The 24,776-nt window shown below is 38.3% G+C and overlaps 1 protein-coding gene across 1 annotated transcript; it reads right to left on the bottom strand.

Moving 5' to 3' along the window:
- Positions 1-7,386: 7,386 nt before the first annotated feature.
- Positions 7,387-8,268, bottom strand: LOC118982901 (olfactory receptor 51V1-like). Its single transcript, XM_037040050.1, has one exon. The coding sequence runs from the start codon at positions 8,266-8,268 to the stop codon at positions 7,387-7,389; it is 882 nt and encodes a 293-aa protein (XP_036895945.1).
- Between the last annotated feature and the right edge of the window lie 16,508 nt (positions 8,269-24,776).

Here is a 24,776-nt window from a genome sequence, read left to right as displayed (position 1 = left end):
AATAATTGTGAATTTGCTGTAATTTTACTACACGTTTTTTATCTTCTTTTGCTTAGATAAGTCCCTTTAACATTTCATATAATAAGGGCTTGGTGACGATGAGCTCCTTGAATTCGACCTCATTTGAGAAGCACTTTATCTGCCCTCCATTCTAAATGAAAGCTTTGCTGGATAGAGCAATCTTGGATATAGGTCTTTGCCTTTCATTACTTGCAATACTTCTTTCCAGCCCCTTCTTGCCTGTAAGGTCTCTTTGGAGAAATCTGCTGACAGTCTGATGGGAACTCCTTTGTAGGTAACTGTCTCCTTATTTCTTGCTGCTTCTAGAATTCTCTTCTTCATTTTAATCTTGGGTGATGTAATTATGATGTGCCTTGGTGTGTTCTTCCTTGGGTCCAACTTCTTTGGGACTCTCTGAGCTTCCTGAACTTCCCAAAAGTCTATTTCCTTTCCAAGATTGAGGATGTTCTCCTTCATTATTTGTTCAAACAATTTTCCACTTGTTGCTCTTCCTCTTCTTTTCCTGTACCCCTGTAATTTGGATGTTGGAACATTTAAAGATGTCCTGTAGGTTCCTAAGCCTCTCCTCTTTTTTTTTGAATTTTTGTTTCTTCCTTCTATTCTGTTTCATTGTTTCTTTCTTCCTTCTGGTTTACTCCATTGATGTGAGTTTTAATTTTCTTCCTATCACTATTGGTTCCCTGTACATTTTCCTTTATTGCTTAGCATAGCCTTCATTTGTTCATCTAATTTGTGACCAAATTCAACCTATTCTGTGAGCATCCTGATCACCAGTGCTTTGAACTGTGCATCTGATAGGTTGGCTAGCTCTTCATCACTTAGTTGTATTATTTCTGGAGCTTTGATCTCTTCTTGAGTTTGGGCCATTTTTTTTTTTTGTCTTGATGTGCCTGTTACGTAGTGAGGGACAGAGCCTTAGGTATTCACGAGAGTGGGGCAACCCAGTCACTGGGTTGTGATGCAATATGTGAAGGGGGGGTCAGAGAGGGAATAATGGCACTTGCTCTGCTCTCTGCCTGATTTCAGTCATTCCCACTCCTCCCCCAAAGCAAACTGGGCCCTTCTGGTGCTGATTCCCATGTGGGTGGGTTTTTGTATGTTCTAGGACCCTGTGGGTCTCTCCAACAAACTCTCCTGTGAGACTGGGAGACTCTCCTGGAAACTCAACCCCCCACAGGTGTTTCCAATTAGTGTTTTGAAGCTTTATTTCTCAGCTTTGGAACCCTGGGTTGTGTGGTCTGTTTTGCTCCCCAGTTTCGCCTAGTTTATTTGTGTACAAATGTGGGACTGCTTGGTCTACCAGCCACCTTGAGCACTGTGTCCCTCCACAATCTGCCACCTCACTGGGTCCACCCGCTGCTGCCTTGCAAGCCCTGGTTTCGCCAGCTGACTTTTTGCTGCGAGTCCTCTGCATCCAGCCTCCCAACTCCACCCCTCCTACTGGTCTGGATGAATGTTTCTTCTTTAACTCCTTGGTTGTTGGACTTCCATACAGTTCAATTTTCTGTCAATACTAGTTGTTTTTTGTTTCTGAATTTTTGTTGTCCTTATTTTGGTTGTGCAAGGAGGCACAGTGTGTCTACCTATGCTTCCATCTTAGCCAGAAGTCCATAATCCCTCTTTTAAATATATAACACCTTAGACCTACCACCCTTTGACTTAATGTCCCTATAGGTGAATCACACTTTTTTCAGTTACTACAGAAATTATTATTATAATATAGATATTTTTGCCAGGCTGAAATGAAGTGGGCTTCTGTATACTTTAGTTAGAATTTCTGACACAGATGTTCACCTTTTCTACTGTTCTCAGTCCCATCCCTGTGTTTTTCCAGGATTGTTCTGTGCAGATTATTTTTCTTCTTACTAGTACTGCCTTCTGTAGACATCTAGAATTCTTATTTATCTATCTTTCTTTGTCTTTTGTGAATAATATTTAAAATTTCTATGTTTATAAAATTTGTTTTTATAAACACCCCTATCATTTCCTTCCATAATATCTCTTTGTGTGCAGCTACAATTTTAATGGATTATAGAAAATAGCAAAAAAACCCACATTCTTAATTTGCTAAGTTACATATAAACTGAAATTTTAATAATCCTTAAATTTGTGTTTTATTATTAAATTAAGCACAATAATGTGCATAATAATGGTACCAATTGATTAATTGGCACAAAATCAAAAAAGTTTATAACCAGATCTCTGAAGAAGAAAGAGAACACCAGCAGCATTCCCAAAGCTAATATAGATTCTGATTTAATAGAGCTGAACTGGAGCTCAAGATTCTGCATTTCTTTAAGTTACCTGATGGCACTGAGGATACAAGACTGGAAACCACACTTTTAGTAGAAAAACTTTAGAATGCTAATTACCACTGCAAAGAAGTTTTTGGCTATCTTTTCTATTTTTTTCTTTTTAAATTTCCAATTGTGCGTTTTGGTCTTTATTCATTAGCCTAGCAGATTCTTTTTTTTTCAAATAGTGTCCATAAGTATCCTAGTGGAAAAAAGACATGGTCTCTGGTAGAAAAATCTTCTGAGTCAATTTAATAATAAAGTTTTGATAAACCTAGAAAAATTAGTCAGTATAGTACACAATGAGCATCTGTAATAAATTGTGACTTTATTATGAGCAGATTGTTTTTACTGATATCTTGTTTCCTCACTTCCAAAAATCAGTCACATTCCCCTTTCTGGACCTTAGCTTCTTGATGTGGGAGTAAATCCAACTGAGCCAAGACTTTTGATTTTCTGTACCCTACTTTGTCACCTACCTCAACCAATACCCTCTAGATTTCTCCTTATTAGTTATGACTTCACATAAAAGAGCAGTGTACAATAGCATGACAGCTTACCTAAAACAAAAACAAAATAAGGAGAATGTGGATTTCACTAAACTGACTGTGTTACTTTAGTAGTGTTTCCTACCCAAACTGGATAGTAGCCTTACAGGTGTCCTAAGTCTGGACAGCCCCTACAAGATTACTGCATCGCACTGGCTCTTCAGGCGACTAGTATGATAACAGTAGCAGGACTTAATTCATGTGTCACATGTTTCTTATTTCATAAAACTGGCTTTTTGGCATCTATGGAAAAATGTCTCTACCAGTTTTCTCATAAGGCTGCAAAGTACCCAATGATGCTTTTAACACCTGTGGTAAGTCCCATCTATTCTCACTGTGAGGACCTGAGCTGATGATTCTGAAATGGTTTCTCCTCCCTAGGAAGAGCTATAGTTGTTTTATAAGTTAGTTTCCCAAAATAGAAGCCATTAGTAAATAAATAATCAAAAGTAAAAACTTTTTAAACCCCTTTCCTTCTGTGTAAACCCAGGAATCAAAGGAAATTTACTTTCATCAGTTTTCTTTCCTCATCTTCCTTCCTTTGGCTGACCTCCCTCATTTTGATCATGAATTTCAAAAATTCTTAAATTCTTATGTTTTTCATACATTTTATCATTGTAGTACAATCACATAGTTGTAAATTAAACTGTGATTTCTGAAAATACATAAGATATTTTTACACCTATTTATAGCCATTTTTGCAAGTACATTAGTTTTACAGTTTGCCATAATCTGAGGTACAAATACTCATAATAAAAATTTCTCAAAGGAACGTTCCTACTCACCATATTAAACACCGCTCTCAGACCAACCACTTGGGTTGTTGGATATATAACTATATTCCTTTAAGTTTGTACTTCCATCATTCCTGGTAGGTGGAAAATATATTCTTCTATTGCTGAGACCCTTGCTTTTCCAAGATCAAGTCAGTTTTGAGGACAGGTGATTACAGGATCAAGGCACCAAAGGGAACTTGTCTCGTCATTGAATAACATGCACTCAAAGATTATCTGTGAGACACCTACTGACTTCTATAGGTTCAACAGTTCATTGATGCTTTCATTCTAAAACTGGGCCATACAAGTGTTGTCAAATTGGCTGGGTTTCAGTCTGCCAATACACACCGTGTTGACATTCATCATCATTAAGTCACTTAATACAATGCCTGACATTCATATTAAGCTAATTGTTACAGTTACTTTGGTTCTGTAGCAAGATGATAAATCACATTGAGTTATCAATTAGAACACTTATTTTTCATCCTCACTTTAGACACTACCTTATACTGTTCATTTCTGGTATCTTTGGCAGAAAGTAGACTAGCTTCTCCTTGACATCAGGAAATTTGCTTTCTTCTTCTAATTAAGCTCCTATTCTAACCCAGGAGTCCTAATTTATTATTCTGTGGATAATCTCATACATTTTTTGGCCAAAGTACTTTATTTTGTCCAGGACCTATTCCCCACACATTGAGGCTTAAGTTATTGGAAACTAAGCCAGTGTTTTTGTTTTGTAGAGAGAATCAATAAACAGAGACTACTTAATTGAACAAAGTACAGAAAGGAGAAAGGGACATAAAATACATTATTTTATTTACTTTATTTTTTTTAGTATATTAACTGCTTACCCTTTCCACTTTCTCTCTTCAAGCGGTCCAGGAAGATTAAACCAATTATTTTACATTTATCCTTATAGACACTTGACTGGCTCTCTTTTTCTAACTCTGTGACAGTCATAAGCATACAGCTTCATCTGTTCAGGACATTTCCATGTTTGGATTTAAAAGCAAATGATTCAGAGCAAAATTTACTTCCAGCTAAATGACAGTGGGGTCCATATATAAAATATAATAAAGAGTAAGGATTTCAATTTAAAGTAGACATGGTAAAAGTTGAATCGTAAGTCATATATGTCATTTTTTGTATCCTATACTTGCACTATCCAATACAATGCTCTTTTAAATGTAAGTTTACTACAGCTAACCAGATTTTAAAAAGGAGTTGCCCAATTGTACTATGTACATTTCAAATGCTCAGTAGCCATATGTAACTATTGTCTTATACTGCTATATTTAGTCTACGTAATACGACACTTTCATCATTTTAGAAAATTTTATTAGACAGTTCTGATTCATATAGTTATCATAATATTCCTGTGAGTTAGTTTGCTATTTTTTTCATTTTGAAAATTAATTAACTGAATTTCAGCAAATTAAAGAAGCTGCAATTTATCCACTTTTAAAATGAAAAGATCTGGACTTCCGCCAAGATGGAGGCATAGGTGGAAACACTGTGCCTTCTCCCACAACCAAGTTTGAATACAACAAAGCTTTGGAGAAACAAAGACACAACCAAAGGACAGAAAATTGAATTATACGGAAGTCCGACTACATCTAACCGTTCAACGGGGACAGTAAGAGGGGCGGAGCCAGCAGCGAGCAGGGTCGGGCAGGACAGGTCCCCCGACCCAGGCGCGCAGGCAGACAGGAACCAGTTGGGGAGTGGGGCAGACCGCGGGCGCATATTCCCGCACAGTGAGACAGACCATGCAGGCCCCAGGGGACGAGGGCTGACGGCGGTGGCACGGGACGAAACGCCTGGGCCCGGTGACGGCAGCAACTGCGGCACCGGTGAGGGCCGTAGCGGAAGGTGTGGACAGGACACCATAGTCCCTCTTTGACCCCGCCCCCACATACAGCGTCACAACCCAGAGACTTAGTTGCCCTGTTCTAGTGAACACTTTAGGGCTCTGATCCTGCTATGGAACAGGCACGAACAACCCGAAAGATGGCCCGAGAAGAACTCAAAGTCCCAGAGCCAATAACTCTAAGCGACCAAGAAATTGCCAGCCTCTCAGAAGCACAATTCAGGACACTATTTATCAGGATGCTCACAGAACTGGTAGATTATAGTCACAAATTAGAGGAACAAAGTCACAAATTAGAGGAACATATGAAGGCTAAACTAATTGAAATGAAGGGAGATGCACAGGAAACCAATAGTGATGGAAAGGAAACGGGGACTCAAATCAATGGAATGGACCAGAAGGAAGAACAAAACATCCCACCAGAAAGGAATGAAGAAATGAGAATTCAAAAAAATGAGGAGAGGCTTAGGAACCTCCAGGACATCTTTAAACGTTCCAACATCCGAATTATAGGGGTACCAGAAGGGGGAAAGAAACAGCCACGAGTGGAAAACGTATTTGAACAAATAATAAAGGAGAACTTCCCCAGTCTGGCAAAGGAAATAGACTTCCAGGAAATCCAGGAAGCTCAGAGAGTGCCAAAGAAGTTGGACCCAAGAAGGAACACACCAAGGCACATCATAATTACATTAGCCAAGACCAAAATGAAGGAGAGAATCCTAGAAGCATCAAGGGATAAGAGGACAGTCACCTACAAAGAAGTACCCATCAGACTGTCAGCGGATTTCTCAAAAGAGACCTTCCAGGCAAGAAGGGGCTGGAAAGAAGTATTCCAAGTCATGAAATCCAAAGACCTACAGCCAAGATTGCTTTATCTAGCAAAACTTTCATTTAGAATGGAAGGACAGATAAAGTGCTTCTCAGATAAGGTCAAGTTCAAGGAGTTCATCATCACCAAGCCCTTATTATATGAAATGCTAAAGGGACTTATATAAGAAAAAGAAGATGAAAAATATGAACAGTGAAAGGACAGCAAACTCACAGTTATTAACAACCACACCTAAAACAAAAGCAAACCAAGAGGACAGCTAGATCAGGAGTGGAACCATAGAAATGAAGAACACATGGAGGGTTAGAAATAGGGGAGTGGGAGGAGGAGAAGGGGGGAGAAGGCACAGAAAATAGCATAGAGGGTAGGTAGAAAATAGATAGGGGGAAGGGCGAGAATAGTGGGGGAAATATAGAATCCAAAGAACTTGAGACACGTGGTTATAAACTAAGGGGGGGAGAATGGTGGGGGAGGGAGGGTGCGGGTGGAGGGGAATGAAGGGGGGGAATAGAACAACTGTAATGGTATAATCAATAAAATATATTTTAAAAAAATAAAATAAAAATAAAAAAATGAAAAGATCTATGATTTGAATTTAGCTTTGTTTTATTGCAAGGAAAATACCTCAAAATATATTTTGGGCACTCAACTACTTTTATACTTACTTGAATATAATTATGCTTGTGGAATAACCTGCATATGTTTTATTTTGCACACATCAACAGTTCATAGGGTTTATGAAATATTTCAGATGGAGTTGCCCACCTTCAGCTCTAAGAACAACTCATTTTTAGGACATAGATTAAAATGAGATGTATTTGTAGTTGTTTCTCTGACTATATTTAAAGTGTGTTTTAAAACAAGCATCATGGACTCAGGACTAAAACTCTAATTTTAATAAAATTGATTTTTAATTGTGCATAGTTATTAATGTTTTCCTTTTTTATTTTTTGAAAGAACTGAATGTCTCAATGCAATTTTAAGGAAAAAAATCTGAACATTCTGCTATGAATCTGGTGGGTCTTGACACTATAAATGATGAGATTCATCAAAGGTGGAAAACAATGTAGATGTTGCCCATGAGGACATGGACAATGGGGGAGAGATGCTTGCCAAAACAGTGCACCATTGTTAAGCTAATGATAGGGATGTAGAACACAAGAACAGCACAGATGTGGGAAATGCAGGTCTGAAGTGATTTATGTCTCTCCTCCTGAGAAGCAATTGCCAGTACTGATTTAAGAATCAGGACATAGGAGAAAAGGATAAGAATAGCACCCAACAGCAGTGTGCAAATGACCAGCATCAGGGCATAGTAGCTATTGAATCGGATGTCTGAACAAGCTAGACGGAGAAGGTCCTGGTGCAGGCAGAAAGAATGAGAAAGGATGTGGGGACGGCAATAATTCAAGAACTTTAGGCGAATGATGACTGGAGGTATGAGTAATGTACTCCTACATAAAACTGCCATCCCAATTTTCATGATTTTGTTATTAGTTAGAATGGATGAGTAGTGTAGTGGGTGGCAAATAGCAATGTATCGATCAAAAGCCATAGCAAGGAGGATGGGGGACTCCATGAAGGACAGGCCATAAATGAAATAGGACTGGGCAATGCAGGCATCCAGGATGACTTCCTGACTTAGTCCCCACAGGGTCCCCAGCACCGTGTGCACTGTGGACAGCCCCATGCACAGGTCAGTGAGGGCCAGCATGGCCAAGAAGTAGAACACGGGCTGGTGTAGACTTGGCTCAGTCCGGATCACATGCAGCACCAGGCAGCTGCCCAGAAGCACCATGGTATAGATGGTGGAGAAGGGAATGGAGATCCAGGAATATTGCTGCTCCAGGCCAGAAAATCCAGTAAGAAGGAAGGAGGAGGAATTCATACTAGGGCTTGCTGAAGCAGTCACTCTGGAACTAAAATGCATCTTCCAGCCAGCAATAGTATAAGCATATTTCAAAGGAAATGCTCCAATTTCAGATGAGTTAGATGGAATTTTGAGGCAAACAGCATTATACTAAAAGTTTACTAAGTTTACAAAATATAACCAAGTAACTCCGTTCTTTAGAGGTGTATTATCTGCTGTGTGGAAGAGAATGGTCTTTTCCTGATATCATGTAAGAGCCATTATTCATCCACTGGCAGAGCTGTGCATAGAAGCCATGTGTATCGAATAAAAACAAATAGACTGAGGTAAAAACCTAATTTTCAGAAAAAATATGGTACCTGGAACCTTTTCCCAAGGATGCTGCTGAGATGCTGTATCTGTAAAATTGAGAGCTGAGTTTCTCAAAATGTTCTTCTTCTACCCCCCAGTTCATTAAGCATTTAAGAATAATCTCTGAGCTTTGATACTATACTTGCATTTAAATAGTTATTTCATACCCATCATTTTCCACTTCATGATGTCTCCAAGTGTACTTTTTCTCTAAAGAATATTTAGTAAAGGCGTTCCTATGTTATCTCATGCCAGATGACATAGCTAATGATTAGTTTTTCTTTACTGGTGATAGTCAGAGAGGGGGATAGTTATACAGAAGAACTTGGATGAACGATTTCCCACAGGAGCATTGTCCCTCTGAGTTTTCAGTAGCATAGAGACTTAGGCTGAAGACCCTCAACTTCTGACATCACCCCAGTGCATACTGTACAATTGTTCATTCATTCAGTTAATCAGTTGAGTGTTCATTAAATATGCAGTTATGAAAGGGATTGAGTAACTGTTTTCTCTTCCTTAGAATCATCATTCTAAAAATCAGGTAGCCAATGTCAAATAGTTGTTTAGAATTTTTAAAAGCCTTATTGCAGCAGAATTGATTGTCTTCTTCATGTAGTTTTCCTGCCATAATTAAGTTCTGCTCCTGGGAGTCTTCACAAAAGATTTAAAAGTTCTTGTAATATAGACAGGTATTTAAAAGTCCATGCTGGCTTTCACATTTGTTTTAATTAATTCAATGTGTTAAAATAGCTTCAATTTTTTTGCTTCTTCCTGTGACCTACTCTTAATTTTTGTTTTATTAGTTTACCAATCAGATCCTCAGGCTGATCTTTGTTTTTTTGTGGGGCAGGGGGTAAGTGCTTGGGCTTGGAGTGCTTTATTTTAAATTGAAATGAAAATGTAGAAGGTGGCAGTATTGGAAATTGAACCAACTCCAGGATTCAAGTTCTTCCTCTTCTTATCACTATTGGGTTAAGTTCTGGCTCCTTTTCTCACCAAAGGAACCTCTTTGAAGCTTAGTTTCTTTTTGTATATAATGCTGATAACAGTAGTTTTTATCCCCTGGGACAACTGTAAATATTAAGTGGTTATAATGCCATAAAGCATTTAGACCAGTGATTTTCAACCCATGTACTGCAAGAATTGTTAAAACATGCAATACCTGACTATTTAGTCAAGGGCACTGACCTCTTTCCCCTTAGATTGCCAAATTTTAAAAAGTTTTTTTTAATGTACCTTTTATCCCTGTCAGCATTAGATAGTTTAGTTTACTATTTTAATGCATTTCCCTCATCAAACAGAATTCTTTAGCCCTTTAAAGAAAAATTGGCCAGCTTTTGAACACTTCACTTATTCTTCTAAATTACCATTTCCCGTCTTTTATGAGATTTTTCTCCTGATGTTCTCTCTGCCTAAGATGTTCTGTCACAAGGAGGAGACTGAGGTTGAGGAAAATTTTCTCAACCCCTGCTTCCAGCCTTTGGGCAATAGAAGATCAATGAATGTTGGAAAAATTAAGTTCTATTTTGAGAAGTAAGATGGGAGTCAGGAGATGATAGTGTTAATGAGACCAATCAATGGAGATTTGGAGAGGAATGTGTTCAGATATGTCAGCTGCACCACATGCTCCACCTGTACTAACAAAAGAGGAAAAAAACGCCTTCATTTCCCAAGCATCATGCTGTGTTGTGCCACCTCAAAGTCAGTGTGCATAATAATGTTCTGAATTTCCAGCGACCAGAGCAATGTCTGACATGAAACAAATAATTAAACAGGATAAGCAGCAGTGACTTTGAGTTTGGGGCAGTGATAGAATTGTTGTATTCCCTCCGTGTACTTTGCTGGATCCTAGAATGTTGATTTAGAAAGCAAATCTCTGATCAAATTAAACAGATTGTGTTTGCAGGGGAGCCTTTTCTTATGCCTTCTAATTGAAACTGAGCTACATATCTGGGCATCTGTACTTTTTCCCGTCCTTTAGACATGATTTCCCATGTGCTTACTTGTTGCCTTTTTTAGGTTAGATAAGCTGATGAGCAAAACCAAAGGCATAGAGGAAGAGTGTTGGGTCTAAAAGTCATTGTCTTTATGGTTATATTGAATAGAAAACATTGCTTTTTCAGGATAGTCCAGATTTTTGTTGTTCTTTGGCATAATTATTTAATGACACCCACACAAGCCCTGCTTTGAATAATTAATTAAGTATATTGACACTCTTTGACAGATCATTCCTCTAATGCTCTCCCACCTGGCTACCAGCAGGAGGCAGAAGCACTCCACTAATTTTCCTCTTTCTTCAAAGGAGCGTAAAGCAGGTTTGTTTTAGACCTGGTTAAGTAAGCTAACATTGGAGACAATTTATTCACCACAAACCCACAGTAGGCTTAAAAATCTTGTGAAGGGTTATGATTACTAATTTTGTAAATGAATTCTTTGCTATATATGAGTTTATTTTTATATTTTTATTATATATGTTTTTTGTATATCTATAAATGATATTGTCATTATGATGGAAATAATGAAACATTTTTACCCATGATTTAGAATCATGATCAATATTATAATACATGGTGCATTTGTTTAGATGTTGCCCTCTGGGTATTGAATTTTTTCTGTATTATTTGTATGATTTGGTTAAACTATGACATAAATAATCTCTCTCAAGGGAACTTGCCTGTTTGAATACTTTCCTACATCTAAGAAAATGTGAGACAACTTAAATAAAAATCAGATATAATAAAATGACAAACACTGAATAAAAAATGAAGAACAAGCAGAAAATTGTGAAGAAAGTGGCAACTAACTCTCTCTTTAATTACATCTAAATTATACATTTAAATTTTTGAATATAAATGCTTACACTGTTATTCATATTTAAAATTGTGCCCTGAAAATTACAGACCAGGAATGCTCATTTTCAAGATAAAGAAATGTGTACAGGTTTTCTAAGAAATTAAGTACCAAGCTCCAGACTGCTAGACTGCATGTTTACATTGTTCTCCAATGCCTTTTTCTGGCTTCGCTTAAGCCGTCTATAATTCCCTCATTCTCTGATGCTTACATAATGAAGAAGAATAGCTTTTCTAGGAATTAAAAAAATAGGGTCATCAAGGAACATATAAAGAATCCATGGACAAAGCCAAAGTGGGGTAGGATTGAGGGTGGGAGGTAGGGATAGGTGGGGCAGGGGAGAGTGTTGGGGGGAAATGGAGAGGATTGTACTTAAACAACAAGTAAATAGAAATAATTATAATATTTTAAAAGTTTAACAATATATCAAACAAGATGCATTGGGGATTTCTAATACTCTAAATAAAATGGAATAGAAGGAACTTTGTTAAAAACAATGAAGAATATTTATAAATCTTAAGACTCTGTTAGAGACTATCACTAGTAAAACATGTAAGCGGATAGCCATAGGTAAAATCTAAGGTTCTTTACATCTTCAGTTACCAGTTATATTGAAATAGAAAAAAATCCATTTATGTAAACAAAATACATAAAAGCCTTGGTAATATATTTAATAAGAAAAGAAACAGTAAAAAAATGTCTTTAGAAAGAAACTGCATGTGCTTCTAGGCTCTGTCTTTCCCTTCTGTAGGTATTTTGTTACTTTTTTATTTCCTCCCTCTTCTCCACAGAGTTAAGATTTAGGTGCCAAAGCTGACAAGGTGGTAAAATTTCAAACCTACTTAATTAAAGGCAATTAAGAATGTGTTAATACCTCAGTCTGTAAACATTCCTTGAAATCCAAAAAAAAATCAGATTTTTTTCATTGTTTAATTTTGTGTTTATATATTTAAATTATAAAACTTATATAGAAATGTAAACAGATAATAAATATACAGCTCAACGGATAACTGCAAAATAATACACCCCTGGACAACAACTCAGATTAGGAAATAGCATATTAAAAGTATCCTAGAAGAGCCACATGTGCTCCCTGTCTGTCATTAGCCTAATTCTCTCCAAAGTTAACCACTATCCTGATTTGTCTTATTTCATCTATTGTGTTTGATTTATTTTTTCTTTTTTAAAAAAGAATATTCTAGCCCTGGCTGGCGTAGCTCAGTCGATTGAGCGCGGGCCTGCAAACCAGACGATCGAGGTTCGATTCCCAGTCAGGGCACATGCCTGGGTTGCAGGCCGGTTCCTTGCAGGCTAACTACCAGCAGGGGTCGCACAAAAGGCAACCATACATTGATGTTTCTCTCCCTCTCTCCTTCCCCTCTAAAGATAAATAAATAAATAAAATCTTTAAAAAAAAAGAATATTCTTAACTTTTAAGGAATTTTTTTTAATATTTATTTATTTATTTTAGAGAGAGGAGAAGGGAGATAGAAGGAGGGAAATCGATATCACTGTACGATTGCCTCTCATGTACCCCCAACTGGGTATCTGGCCTGAAACCCAGTCATGTGCCCCGACTAGGAATCAAATCAGCAACCCTTTGGTTCACAGGCTTGGTGCTCAATCCACTGAGTCATACCAACCAGTGCTGATTTCTTTTAGTTATATGAAATAAATGTCACCATATTTGTGTGTAACATTAATGCAACATAATATCCATGGATTGTCTTTATATTGTTGCTATAACTGTAGTATATTTTTCATTTGGTGTATATTATTCCATTTATTATATTCCACAATAAATTTATTGACACTACTATTGATGGACATTTTGGTCTCTTCCATCTTTTGACTATAGTGAATAATCCTGCTATGAGGATTCTTGTACATTTTCCTATATACAAAAATGACACATATACAGGTGTGAATTTCTGAAAAGTGCTGGGTCATAGGATATGCACCTGTCCTCTGGTACAGACTGCTGGAGAGCTTATCTCTGAGTTGAGGACACTGGTTTCCAGAAAGTCTAAATTGCCCACAGCTGCATCTTGGAACAATTACCAATGCACGTGGTATTGTCCAGACTTGATCAGGAATTACATGTGAAGAATTACATGAAGCAAGTGGATCCCACTAAAAACAAAATGAGAGAATGCCAGGACACCTAAGAGGACCCACGCTCCTCCCAAGGTTGTCCTCCCAGAAACATCTGACTAAACTTTAGAGGAGGCAGTAAATCATATCATGAAAGGTAGAAAATCGCTTCCTTGCAGACCAATTATTCTTTTCCACAGCTGGGTCTAATGTGTAAATTGAGAGAAGGGAATTTTGCCTATTCTAAATCATCTGTTATTTTAGTCTATTTTTGACAGATAAATAATAAAACTGATGTCTAGAATACCTCCCATGTTGCTCTGCTTTCTTTATTCTCTTTCTTTTCCCAACCTGATGCAAGGATCTTGGCCAGCAGGATCTGTGTGTTGTTGCCACAATAAACAAATTCACACAGATGACAGAAGGGAGATGGCATGGCCACTCTCTAAGTGAGAGAGAGGGCCCTAATCCTTGCCTGGACAGGCTTTTATTGCTTTTCTGGGTACATTACATTGAGGATGGTCTTCATTTACTACGCACCAGTTCACTGTGGGTGATTACCTTTTACATATAACAAAGGAAAAAATGTTGCTAATTACTTCAAAGAGAAAGATGTTACAGAACAAGGGGAAAAGTGGTTGAACCGGTTACACTCCATACTTGGGAGGTTTAGGTCAGATTTTAGGAAGTTACAGTAAGCACTTTCTACCTCAATTCAGGGTGAGTGAGTTTTAGCAAAAGCAAGTCTCACAGCAGCCTAAGTGCAATGCATGCCTGGTTCCCTGAGGGAGAACCTATCCATGGGTGTGGCTCCTATGTGCGGGACCTCACTTCCCACTGGTCTTTCCGAGTGGAAGCTGGGCTACATTCCCACACCACTTGGAATGGTTACCTATATCAACCCTTTTTTTTTCTTTTTATGTGTTTCCTTATCTTTTATTAACCTTCCCTTTTCTCCATAAAGTCAAGGCTGCCTAATTCTTGTTTAGGTGCAAAAGCTGTTACAACAGTGAATTTCAAAGCCTAATTCTCGTCCAGAATGAGTAAGCAGATGAAAAACAGCATCTTCCCCAGACCTAAGGTCTCCAGCTTCTCCCATGTGCTCGACAGGTTGTCTCTACAGCTCCTGAACTAAGCACTTATCAGAAACTAACAAGGGCAGTTTTCCTGCATTTGATTCCTTTATCAACAAAGCAATGTTACCTTTATCTCTGTATTCCCCTTCCACTAGTTTCTCCAAGAGCTTCAGTGTAGTATTTCTTAATCTTTTTAGTGTCATCTGATTTAGTTTCAGAGATAGTACCTGAGTTATTATAATGACTACAATTTAAAATTAGTGATTCAGACTGGTCAAATGGACCAAGGGGTGCATCATAAATTTGTGTAGAAGTATCTTATTGTTGCATGCCTCTTGGAAAGAAAATAATAAAGAGGTAATTGAATATCTTTAAAGAAGAAGAATCATCTTGGACTAAATTGTTTATACTTTTTTTGAGGGCAAGACAACATAGATGGATCTTGAGAGTATCATGCTAAATGAAATAAGTCAGATGGAAAAGAACAAGAGCCATATGATTTCACTCATATGTGGAATATAAAACAAAAAGCAGCAATGAACAAACAAAGCCAACAAAAAAAGCAGACACAGACAATAGGTTGATAGTTACCAGAAGGGAAGGATGTGAGGCAACAATGGAGAGGGTAAAGGGGAGCGAATATATGGTGACAGAAGGACTTGGACTTAGCATGGTGAGCACACAATGGAGTATGTAGATGATGTATTACAAAGTTGTGCACCTGAAACCTATATAATGTTATTAACTGTTACCCCAATAGATTTATTTAAAATTATACTATTTTTTACCTCCAGCATCCAGGACAGTGTTTTTCATTTAATATATAGTGGTATAAATGTTTGCTGAGTAAAACTGAATCAAAGGGAGGTAAAGAGTAATGACTCATAAAATTGCTCTCATAAGGTACATACAAGAACTGTTAGAGACTCTTAGTCAGGTGTCCAATTGTGTGTTTTATCATGGGTAGTGTGATACAAGAAAAAGAGAATGGAGAAGCTACAGGGACTGTCATACCAGCTGATGCCAGATAAAACTTTCAGCAAAGCTTCCAATTGTTTTGGCAAAGAAACAAGTAGTCATTCACTATTTGAGAGCACTTCAAGTAGAATTCTGTCAATTTCAGCCTTTTTTTCCCCAACCTTATTTGTTTCCTAGAACATTTCTTAGTTTCAAAGCCCCCTTCACTTGATGCTTCGTATGTTTTCTTGCAACTGAGCTATACCTGGATCCATAACTCTGCGGAATCCCCAACAAAAGAGAAAGTCGATCCAAAGCCTGAGGTCTGAAGAAAACTGACAAGATATTTGGGTGAGTATCATCTTACAACTTGAGATGCTGTGAAGGGCCCATGAATCCATAAAGCACTGGCTTCTAGGCACTGAAAGGCACTGCTTCAAGGCACTGTATTCAAATATGGTTTTAGAACTGTATTTGAATTTGTCAGCAGTAGCCCTGGCTGGTGTGGCTCAGTGGATTTAGTCACAGCCTGTGAACCAAAGGGTCACTGGTTTAATTTCCAGTTGGGGCACATACCTGGGTTGTGGGCTGGGTCATAGGCTGGGTCCCCAGTAGGGGGCACACAAGAGGTAAGCACACATTGATGTTTCTCTCCCTCTCTTTCTCCCTCTCTTTCCCTCTCTCTAGTAATAAATAGATAAAATATTTTTTAAGTATTTATCAGCAGCAATATTTCTAGGCTCTTATATCTGTTTTTAAAAAATTCTCAGCAGCAGAAGTGTATAAAAGAGAACATGGGATGACTGATGCAACTGCCACTGAAACAAGTTTATATTTATTATTGAAGTCTGTTCCTTTGTTTTTGTTTTGTTTTGTTTCAACTGGGTAGTCTCTGAACTCCTTTCAGTCTTCAATCATTTGTACCTACGATTTGATCTCCTCATTTTCAAGTATCTAACTTAAAGATTAGAAATTTTTTTCCTAACTTGGTGATTCCAGATGCATGTAGCAACTCAGTTTTCTTCTAGACCTGGCTCATGCCAGTATTGCTGCCTGAATGTTGCTCAGGTCCATTAAAAACAAGACTCCAAAATTCCTTACTGCTCAGTATTGCATCCCAACCTGAGGTCTTTGGGATTTAGGAAGAGATGTTACCAGAATCAACTCATTCTATGTAAATTCTCAGCTGGCTCAATTTTTTTGTGAAAAGGCAAAATAGGGGAGTCACTTTTTATAATTTGCTATGCCTAGTAGTCCCTGGCATCATGTTTGGTTTTTCATGTTCCAACTGTAGCTCTTCCAAGTTCCTGCTGACAGGTTTCCAGGATTTGAATGGGCTTGTTGCTGAATCACTGTCCCAATTTTCTTGGTGTTCCTGGCAGCAGTCCTGGGCAATGGCATTCTCATTTACAGTGATGTGGACATATCCCTGCATCAGCCTAACCATGTATGACTTTCTGACCATGCTGACAGGAGATGACCTGGGTCACTGTGTATTTACCATACACACAGTACTATGTATTTACCATACATAACAGTACTAGGACTGTTATGGCTAAAATTTGAAAGTGTTCATTTATATGTCTGTGTCTTTCAGTTTTATTTTGTGCATACCTTTTCTTTCATGGAGCCAGCCAAGCTTTTAGCCTTATCATACGATTACTTTGTGACCATCTCCAACCCTCTAAGGTACCCCTCATTTCTCACCAGCTCCCATGTATTAAAGATCAGAGTATTTGGGGGAATTCTTAGTGTATCACTCATCTTTCCTGGTGTGTGCCTCCTTGCATTTTCCTGCTATCACAGCAATATCTTTCTTCATCCCTACCATCTATAGTAGAATATGATCTGACTCTCCTGCTTGACCATGGTTCAACAGCTTCTATGCTTTGTCAGTCATCTTGCTTGCTATGGGCCCACACTTCTTTTTCATAGTGTTATCTCATATTCTGATTATCAGATCTGTAATGGCCCTTATCTCCCACATATTACAACTCAAAGCTCCCAACACTGGTGTATCTCACATTCTGGCTGCCCTAGTATTTTAGGTTTCTGTGCTGAGCTCTTCCATTGTTCCCAGGTTTGCAAGCCATTCCTCCCCCAACCATTCATGTCATCAGGTCCAATGTGTACCACCTTGGTCTATAGCTTATAAAGCCAGTCGTTGACAGCCTCCAGGTCTACCACCTGCACCAAGGCATTATCAAGGTGTTCTCTCTGAAATGAACAGAAATTTAGTGTGTTATCAGTCACTCAATTCCCCTTCAACTGGATTAGTTCTTACAAAATTTCAGGTCTTGTTCAGCTCTAACATCAGTCCCTCATATGTGTCTGGGGATTCCTTCCACAGTTCGTTATAAGAACTTAGAAAATGTCTTGATTTTAATATAACCCAGAACCAAATAATCAAAAAATAAAAATAAAAATTAGTCCTGGAAGAAAAGCAATCATTTGAAAAACTAGTTTCAGAAGCAAAAGTAATTTCAAAAAACTCTGTCTCAGACCCATCCTTTAATATAAATAATTGAGAAAGACCTATACTGTTTAATGGCTTTCAAAGTGAAAGAATCCTTTCCATAAGACACACAGATGCTACTGGACATCCAAACAAAAATAGTCACCTCTTCCAACGATATACACATACTATGTTCTGTCTGTTGCTTACATCCTGCTCCATGTCCAGCTAATGTTAGTACACAAGTAGGCCAATAGACAGATACTACCTGGTTTGCCAAGGTTGGGCATTTATCACTTGGGAACACTATACTTCTAAGCAGACAGGTATTGGGTGATGCTTATTGATTTGATGATCAGTGATATTTACTGAAGCTTTCCCAATTGTGACATTACACCTTTTATACTATTAATGATTAAAAGAAGCAAAAGCTAGAAAGGACCATTTGAGAATTTGAATGGTAGTGGGCAAAAGATAAAAAAAAATTGTGGTTAAGTATCTGGTATAGCTTTTTTTTTCATAAGAGAACCACCTATAGCTTCAACAAGTTTTGTACTAAAAAGAGTACTCTTGCTTAAATAGAGTACTCTGATTTTTAAAAAAATCATCATCAAAGTGTAAAGCCTGGACTCCTTAATATCATTAGTCTTCCATGTCCATCCTCGGCCCTTGTTTCGACTCCTGGATCATCAACATTTCTGCCTAACCCACTTCACCCATTTCATTTTGATACCCACACAGGTATATGTGGCCTATGTTCTCTCAGACTGCTTGCCCAACTCTTCCTTCCAATTTGCTGTTATATCTTAATCTGTCAGCTAATACCAATTCTTATTTAATCTAGATCTACAGGGTCTCTGCTCCCTGTAGATTTACACACTCCCTCAATATGTAAATCCTTAATACTCAGGTTAATATCAAAGGCAAAAGTTTGTTCAGAGGATAAACAAAGTTGTCCCCAAAGCACACTTTTAACTCTTTTCTGATCCTAGAGGTTTGGGAAATTCTCAATCATTTATTTGGAAAAACATCTTTTCATCTTCACTTTATATGTATGTATGTGTGTATGTGTTTTTTCTTGGTACTCTAATTTTGTGAATAAGCAAGTTCTGACAATTCACCAGAATAAGGCAGTAATGAATAATAATCTCATATCATCAGACTGAGGTCTGGCCCTGCTGATAAAAATGTTAGCCATTTAGATGTAAAGATACTGCATACTTTTTAAAAATTTACAACATCAGGAAGACCTATTTTTTTTCACAGCTTGCTGAATGAAAGCTCAGATTTTAACTTGACTGGTGTTATATGCATCTAAAACGTGAGCCCAAAGTTCAAGAAGTAATCATTTCCAGAGGGAACAGAAAGTAGCACCATTTAAATGATTATCATACTGAAATCTATGGGTATCTTTTTAGTGACATCTACCACCTCAGAACAAGTTGGTGTCCACTTTAATGTCAATGAAACCCAAGAAGGGTGAATAGTAGTAGTGAGCCCAACTGCAGTACCAACGTCTGTTCGACAATCTCCCTACCTAGTTGGAAGCTTCAATTGTGTAAATTAGCAGGTAGGCTTTGAAAGTACTCAGTTCCACTTAAAAGCAGAAAACCCTGGGCTCATCCCCAAATTCAAAATAAATAGGCTTCATAGGAGTGTATATTGCATAGACTAAGTAGGAACTGTCTGAGGCTCATTCTTTATAAAGGTGACTTTATCCTTTTGGCAAAGGCATGTTTTACTCCTATCTTCAACTGTTCCTTATGCTCACCCTCCTACCTATTTAAGTGCCTAAGCCATGAGGTCAGGGGATATTTCTAGGTTGTATGCTACATGTTAATTAGTACAGAGAGTTTGATTATTGTTTTTGTATCTAAAGCTATCTCTTCACTCAGATTTTCCACTAGAACCACTTACATCATTGGATCTAGGGGTATAATAGTTTTCTGTGTCATTTCTGGAGCAACCCTTGAAGCTTCAGTAGGCTGTGCCTATACCAGCTGTCTCCCTTCTAGCAGAACTGATGGGATGCCGAAGTGGCTAACTACGCCTCTATGGAGTCACGCATGGACCATGATCATCAACTAAGGAAGCAATCATCCACAAAACTACCCTATGGAGGCTGCCAGGTCTAGATATGGTTTTCCATGTAAATCTGAAGCTGCATTTTAAAGCTTGGAAGATCGGTCACATTTGGTCCAGCTTCATCAGAAGTAAACACAACCTCTTATTTCTTATTGATCTGTACTTCAGCAATTCTGGTTTGCTTTTTGACTTTCTGAATTTTAACTTTATATTTTATACTGGCTACTGAAACTGCTTTCATTGTAGTCACAAACAGATTTGTAACTGTTAAGTTAATGTACAAATGTTACTATATATCTAAGTTAATCTTTCTGCTATACCTAACTCATATTGACTCTCTATTGCCTTATCCAAATGTTCACCTCTCTTTGATTCCTTGGAACAAGGTCAAAATGCCCAAAATAATACCAGTTATTAATATTGCTTTTAAAATGTAGATTATGCAGTGCACTTTAGTACCTGAAGGAAGCCCAGAGTACTTCAAGAATTCAAAATACAAGATATTTTTTTAGACTTCTGGCTAAGATGGAGGCGTAGGTAGAAACACTGTGCCTCCTCACCCAACCAAGTTTAAAGACAACAAAGTTTTAGTAACAAAAACACAATCAAAACACAGAAAATTAAACTGTATGGAAGTCTAACAACAACAAACCAGTCAGCCAGACTGGTAAGAGGGGCGGAGTCAGCAGCTGGCAGAGCGGGATGGGTAGGAAAGATTGGCAGGACCGACACAGGAGTTCTGGCAGCAGTTGGCAGATCCCAGGTGTGGGGTGGCAACTGGCAGACCAAGTGAGGGCACAAGGCAGCTTGCTGACCACAGTCACACATTGCTGCACAGATAAACCAAGTGAAGAAGTGAGCAGTGAGACAGACCACTCAGGATAGGGTCCCAGCAATGGGAATTAGAGCCTGAAAGCACCAAATGGAAAGGCTTTCAGGGTCAAAGTGCCAGGAGAGGCTACCAAGCTCACAGAGAGTTCATTGGAGAGACCCACAGGGTCGTGGAGGGTGCACAGGCCCACACACCCAGGAGCCGGCACCAGGGGGGTCTGGTTTGCTTGTGGGAAGCAGCAGAGAGGACCAAAATCTGAGAGCAGAATAGACGCCATTGCCCCTCTCTGACCCCACCCCCAGATACAGCGTCACAACCCAGTGACTGGGTTGCCCCAGTGAACACTTAAGGTTCTGCCCCTCATACCTAACAGGTGCAAACAGACCAAAATATTACAGCTCAAGAAGAAGAACACCTCAAATCCCCACAGCCAATACTTCTAAGCGACCAAGAGATAGCTAACCTATCAGATGCATAGTTCAAAACAGTGGTGATCAGGATGCTCACAGAACTGGTTGATTTTAGTCACAAATTAGAGGAACAAATGAAGGCTAAACTAATTGAAATGAAGGGAAATGCACAGGAAACCAATAGTGATGGAAAGGAAACTGGGACTCAAATCAAGGGAGTGGACCAGAAGAAAGAAAAAAACTACCAAACAGAAAAGAATGAAGAAACAAGAATTCAAAAAAATTAGGAGAGGCTTAGGAACCTCCAGGACATCTTTAAACATTCCAACATCCAAATTATAGGGGTAACAGAAGGGGAAGAGAAACAGCAACAAGTGGAAAACTTATTTGAACAAATAATGAGGGAGAACTTCCCCAATCTGGCAAAGGAAATAGACTTCCAGGAAATCCAGGAAGTTCAGAGAGTCCTAAAGAAGTTGGACCCAAAAAGGAACACACCAAGGAACATCAAAATTACATTAACCAAGATTAAAATGAAGGAGAGACTCCTAGAAGCAGCAAGAGATAAGAGGACAGTCACCTACAAAGGAGTTCCCATCAGACTGTCAGCTGATTTCTCAAAAGAGACCTTACAGGCAAGAAGGGGCTGGAAAGAAGTATTCCAAGTCATGAAATCCAGAGACCTACAACCAAGATTGCTCTATCCAGCAAAGCTTTCATTGAGAATGGAAGGGCAGTTAAAGTGCTTCTCAGATAAGGTCAAATTCAAGGAGTTCATCATCACCAAGCCCTTATTATATGAAATGTTAAAGGGACTTATCTAAGAAAAAGAAGATAAAAATATGAACAGTGAAAGGATAGCAAACTCACAGTTATTAACAACCACACCTAAAACAAAAGCAAACTAAGAGGACAGCTAGATCATGAGCAGAACCATAGAAATGGAGATCACATGGAGGATTAGCAGGGGAGTGGGAGGAGGAGTGGTGAGAAGGTACAGAGAATAAGTAGCGTAGATAGTTGTTAGAAAATAGGGGGAGGGCAAGAATAGTATGGGAAATATAGAATCTAAAGAACTTGTGACACATGGACATAAAGGGGGTTGAATAGTAGGGGGGTTGCAGGGTGGAGGGAAATGAAGGGGGAAGTGGGACAACTGTAATGGCATAATCAATAAAATATATTAAAAAGAAATATATATGAGATTTTAATCTAATCAAGGGAATTTTAAGATAGTAGATATATACATATATAAGTGTGTGTAATATGATTAACAAAGAGGGCAAAACAAGCAACACACCAGCAGTAGCCTTAGCATTAAGTCAGAGATTTAACAAAGCATTGGACTTAAGTAGAAATAACATTAAACAGTAAAGCCAAATACAGGCTTGAACTTTACCACTTTACTAAGGTATATCATGGGAAAGTGGTGAGGTAATCTTGTAGATTTCTTGTGAAAACAGAGAATAAAGAAAACCTTGACTGGTTATAGTTGAAGAAAAAGATAAAGCAGCAGGTCTATGAAGAAAGACTTGACAGTGAAATCCCTAAAAGTCCAATTTTCTCTTTCCTAACTTGTGCAGGCATTAGATTATAATACGTACACAATATACCAATTATATTTCATTGTAACTTTAAACAGAAAATAACTTGTTTTCAATTTTTTGTCTTATTCCAAAATCATGTTCTCTTACATGGTGACCACATTTTTTAATATTTTATCAAGTCGCTATTATTGACAATCTTTTTAAAAATGTAATTCTGAATGCACTATCTATAGTCTTATTTTTATCTTTCTGATCAGTGCCACTTACCTCTATGTTTCCATTTACCACATGTACCCCAATGACTCCCATCTCCCCTTTTCTCTGAGCTAGCATTCTGCAGGCTTCTCAGATTCATCACAGCCAAACGTTATAATCTAATATATTTTTCACCAAATATATTTTTTATTTCTTATTTTTTAAAGATTTTATTTATTCATTTTTAGAGAGGGGGAGGGAGGGAGAAAGAAAGGGTGAGAAACATCAATGCGCGGTTGCCTCTCATATGGCCTTTACTGGCCCACAATCCAGACATGTTCCCTGACTAGGGATCAAACTAGCAACCCTTCGGTTCCCAGACTGGCACTCAATCCACTGAGCCACACCAGCCAGGGCAGTTCATAAGCTCTTTAAGAGGAATACCTGAGGCTCCAGAGGCCCTCTGTCTCACTAAACCACAATCCCCATTGGTGTGCACAGCCAGAAGTCAGGAACCCTGGGTTGGGGGTTCCAATGTGAGATTGAGGCTTCTCACTCTTGGAGGGAGGTATCCATCCCAATTTTTAACCACCACATGATGTGAGTGTATGATCAGTCCATTTAGTGTTTTCTTCCCTCCTTCCAGTCTTGATGTGGCTTCTTTCCTATATCCTTATTCACAGAATGTTCAGCTACATTTCAGGTTGTTGAGAATGATGGTTGTTCTATAATTTAGTTATAATGTAGATGTTGTTGTGGGAGGTTCCAAATACTGTTATTGCCTGTACCATCATCTTGACTGAAACTACATCTTATTTAGTGAGGTATCATCTGTAACACCCTTTGGCCCTAAACAGTTCGTAAGTACATAAAAAGGGATTAAAATATAAGTATTAAGATAAATTGGAAAATAAAATTTTGGTGGCTTGAAATCTACTATAAAGTGAAAAGTATGGTGAACCCAACTCTGTGCTTGAATTTCAGCATTATCATGATCATGGTCATTATAGAAACAAAACCAGCAAAGAAGTAGGAATCCAAACAACCTCTCTGTTTAGATATGGGAGTACAAGAGACACCTCTCTTCTTTGCCCCAGCATCTGAATGAGTTAAAAAAAAAACATCAAAGTTGTACAGAGGAATCTGTTAATCCATAGAGTGGTAAAGTCTGCCCTACTGTTATTAATTTCTTAATCCTCTAAATACTGCTTTATTGTTTGCTAGTTCTAATAGGGTTTTTCTTCTTCTATGCACTTCACTCTCAAGCACTTACCGTATACCAGGGTGTCAATTATCAATTCGATGCTTCTCAATTCCAAATCTACTCTTAACAGACTATTCTATCCAAATAAAGATAAGCTTTTCAAAATTCTTTTTCCGGTTGGCAAAATGTTAACTTGAGCCAGTGGTGTGTTCTGGAGAGATCCTGGAGGAGGAAGGGGATTCTCTTCCTTGTTTTGATGTGATCCTCGGGGCAACACCCTGCAGTAATCTCTGTCTCTGCAGCACCAGACTATGGCAAGGAGGTGCCAGCCTCCACCAGCACACATGGTTTTGCAGCGGAGGGTTTCAGTCTAATACCTCCAGTTAGTGGCTCCCTTTTTACACCCTATGGAGTGCCTTTGCAATAGAGTGTTGTTCTTCTGGAATTTTTCTATGACTTAATTCTCTTATCCCTTACTCATTATACCTTCAGGAAGTTTTATAGAAAGAGCT

The sequence above is a fragment of the Sturnira hondurensis genome, unplaced genomic scaffold (assembly GCF_014824575.4).
Source record: "Sturnira hondurensis isolate 20B ecotype Veracruz unplaced genomic scaffold, ASM1482457v3 Scaffold0002532, whole genome shotgun sequence".
Lineage (NCBI taxonomy): Eukaryota > Metazoa > Chordata > Mammalia > Chiroptera > Phyllostomidae > Sturnira > Sturnira hondurensis.
Note: the sequence above shows the minus strand (reverse complement) of the source record. Positions and strands in the feature narration are given on the sequence as shown.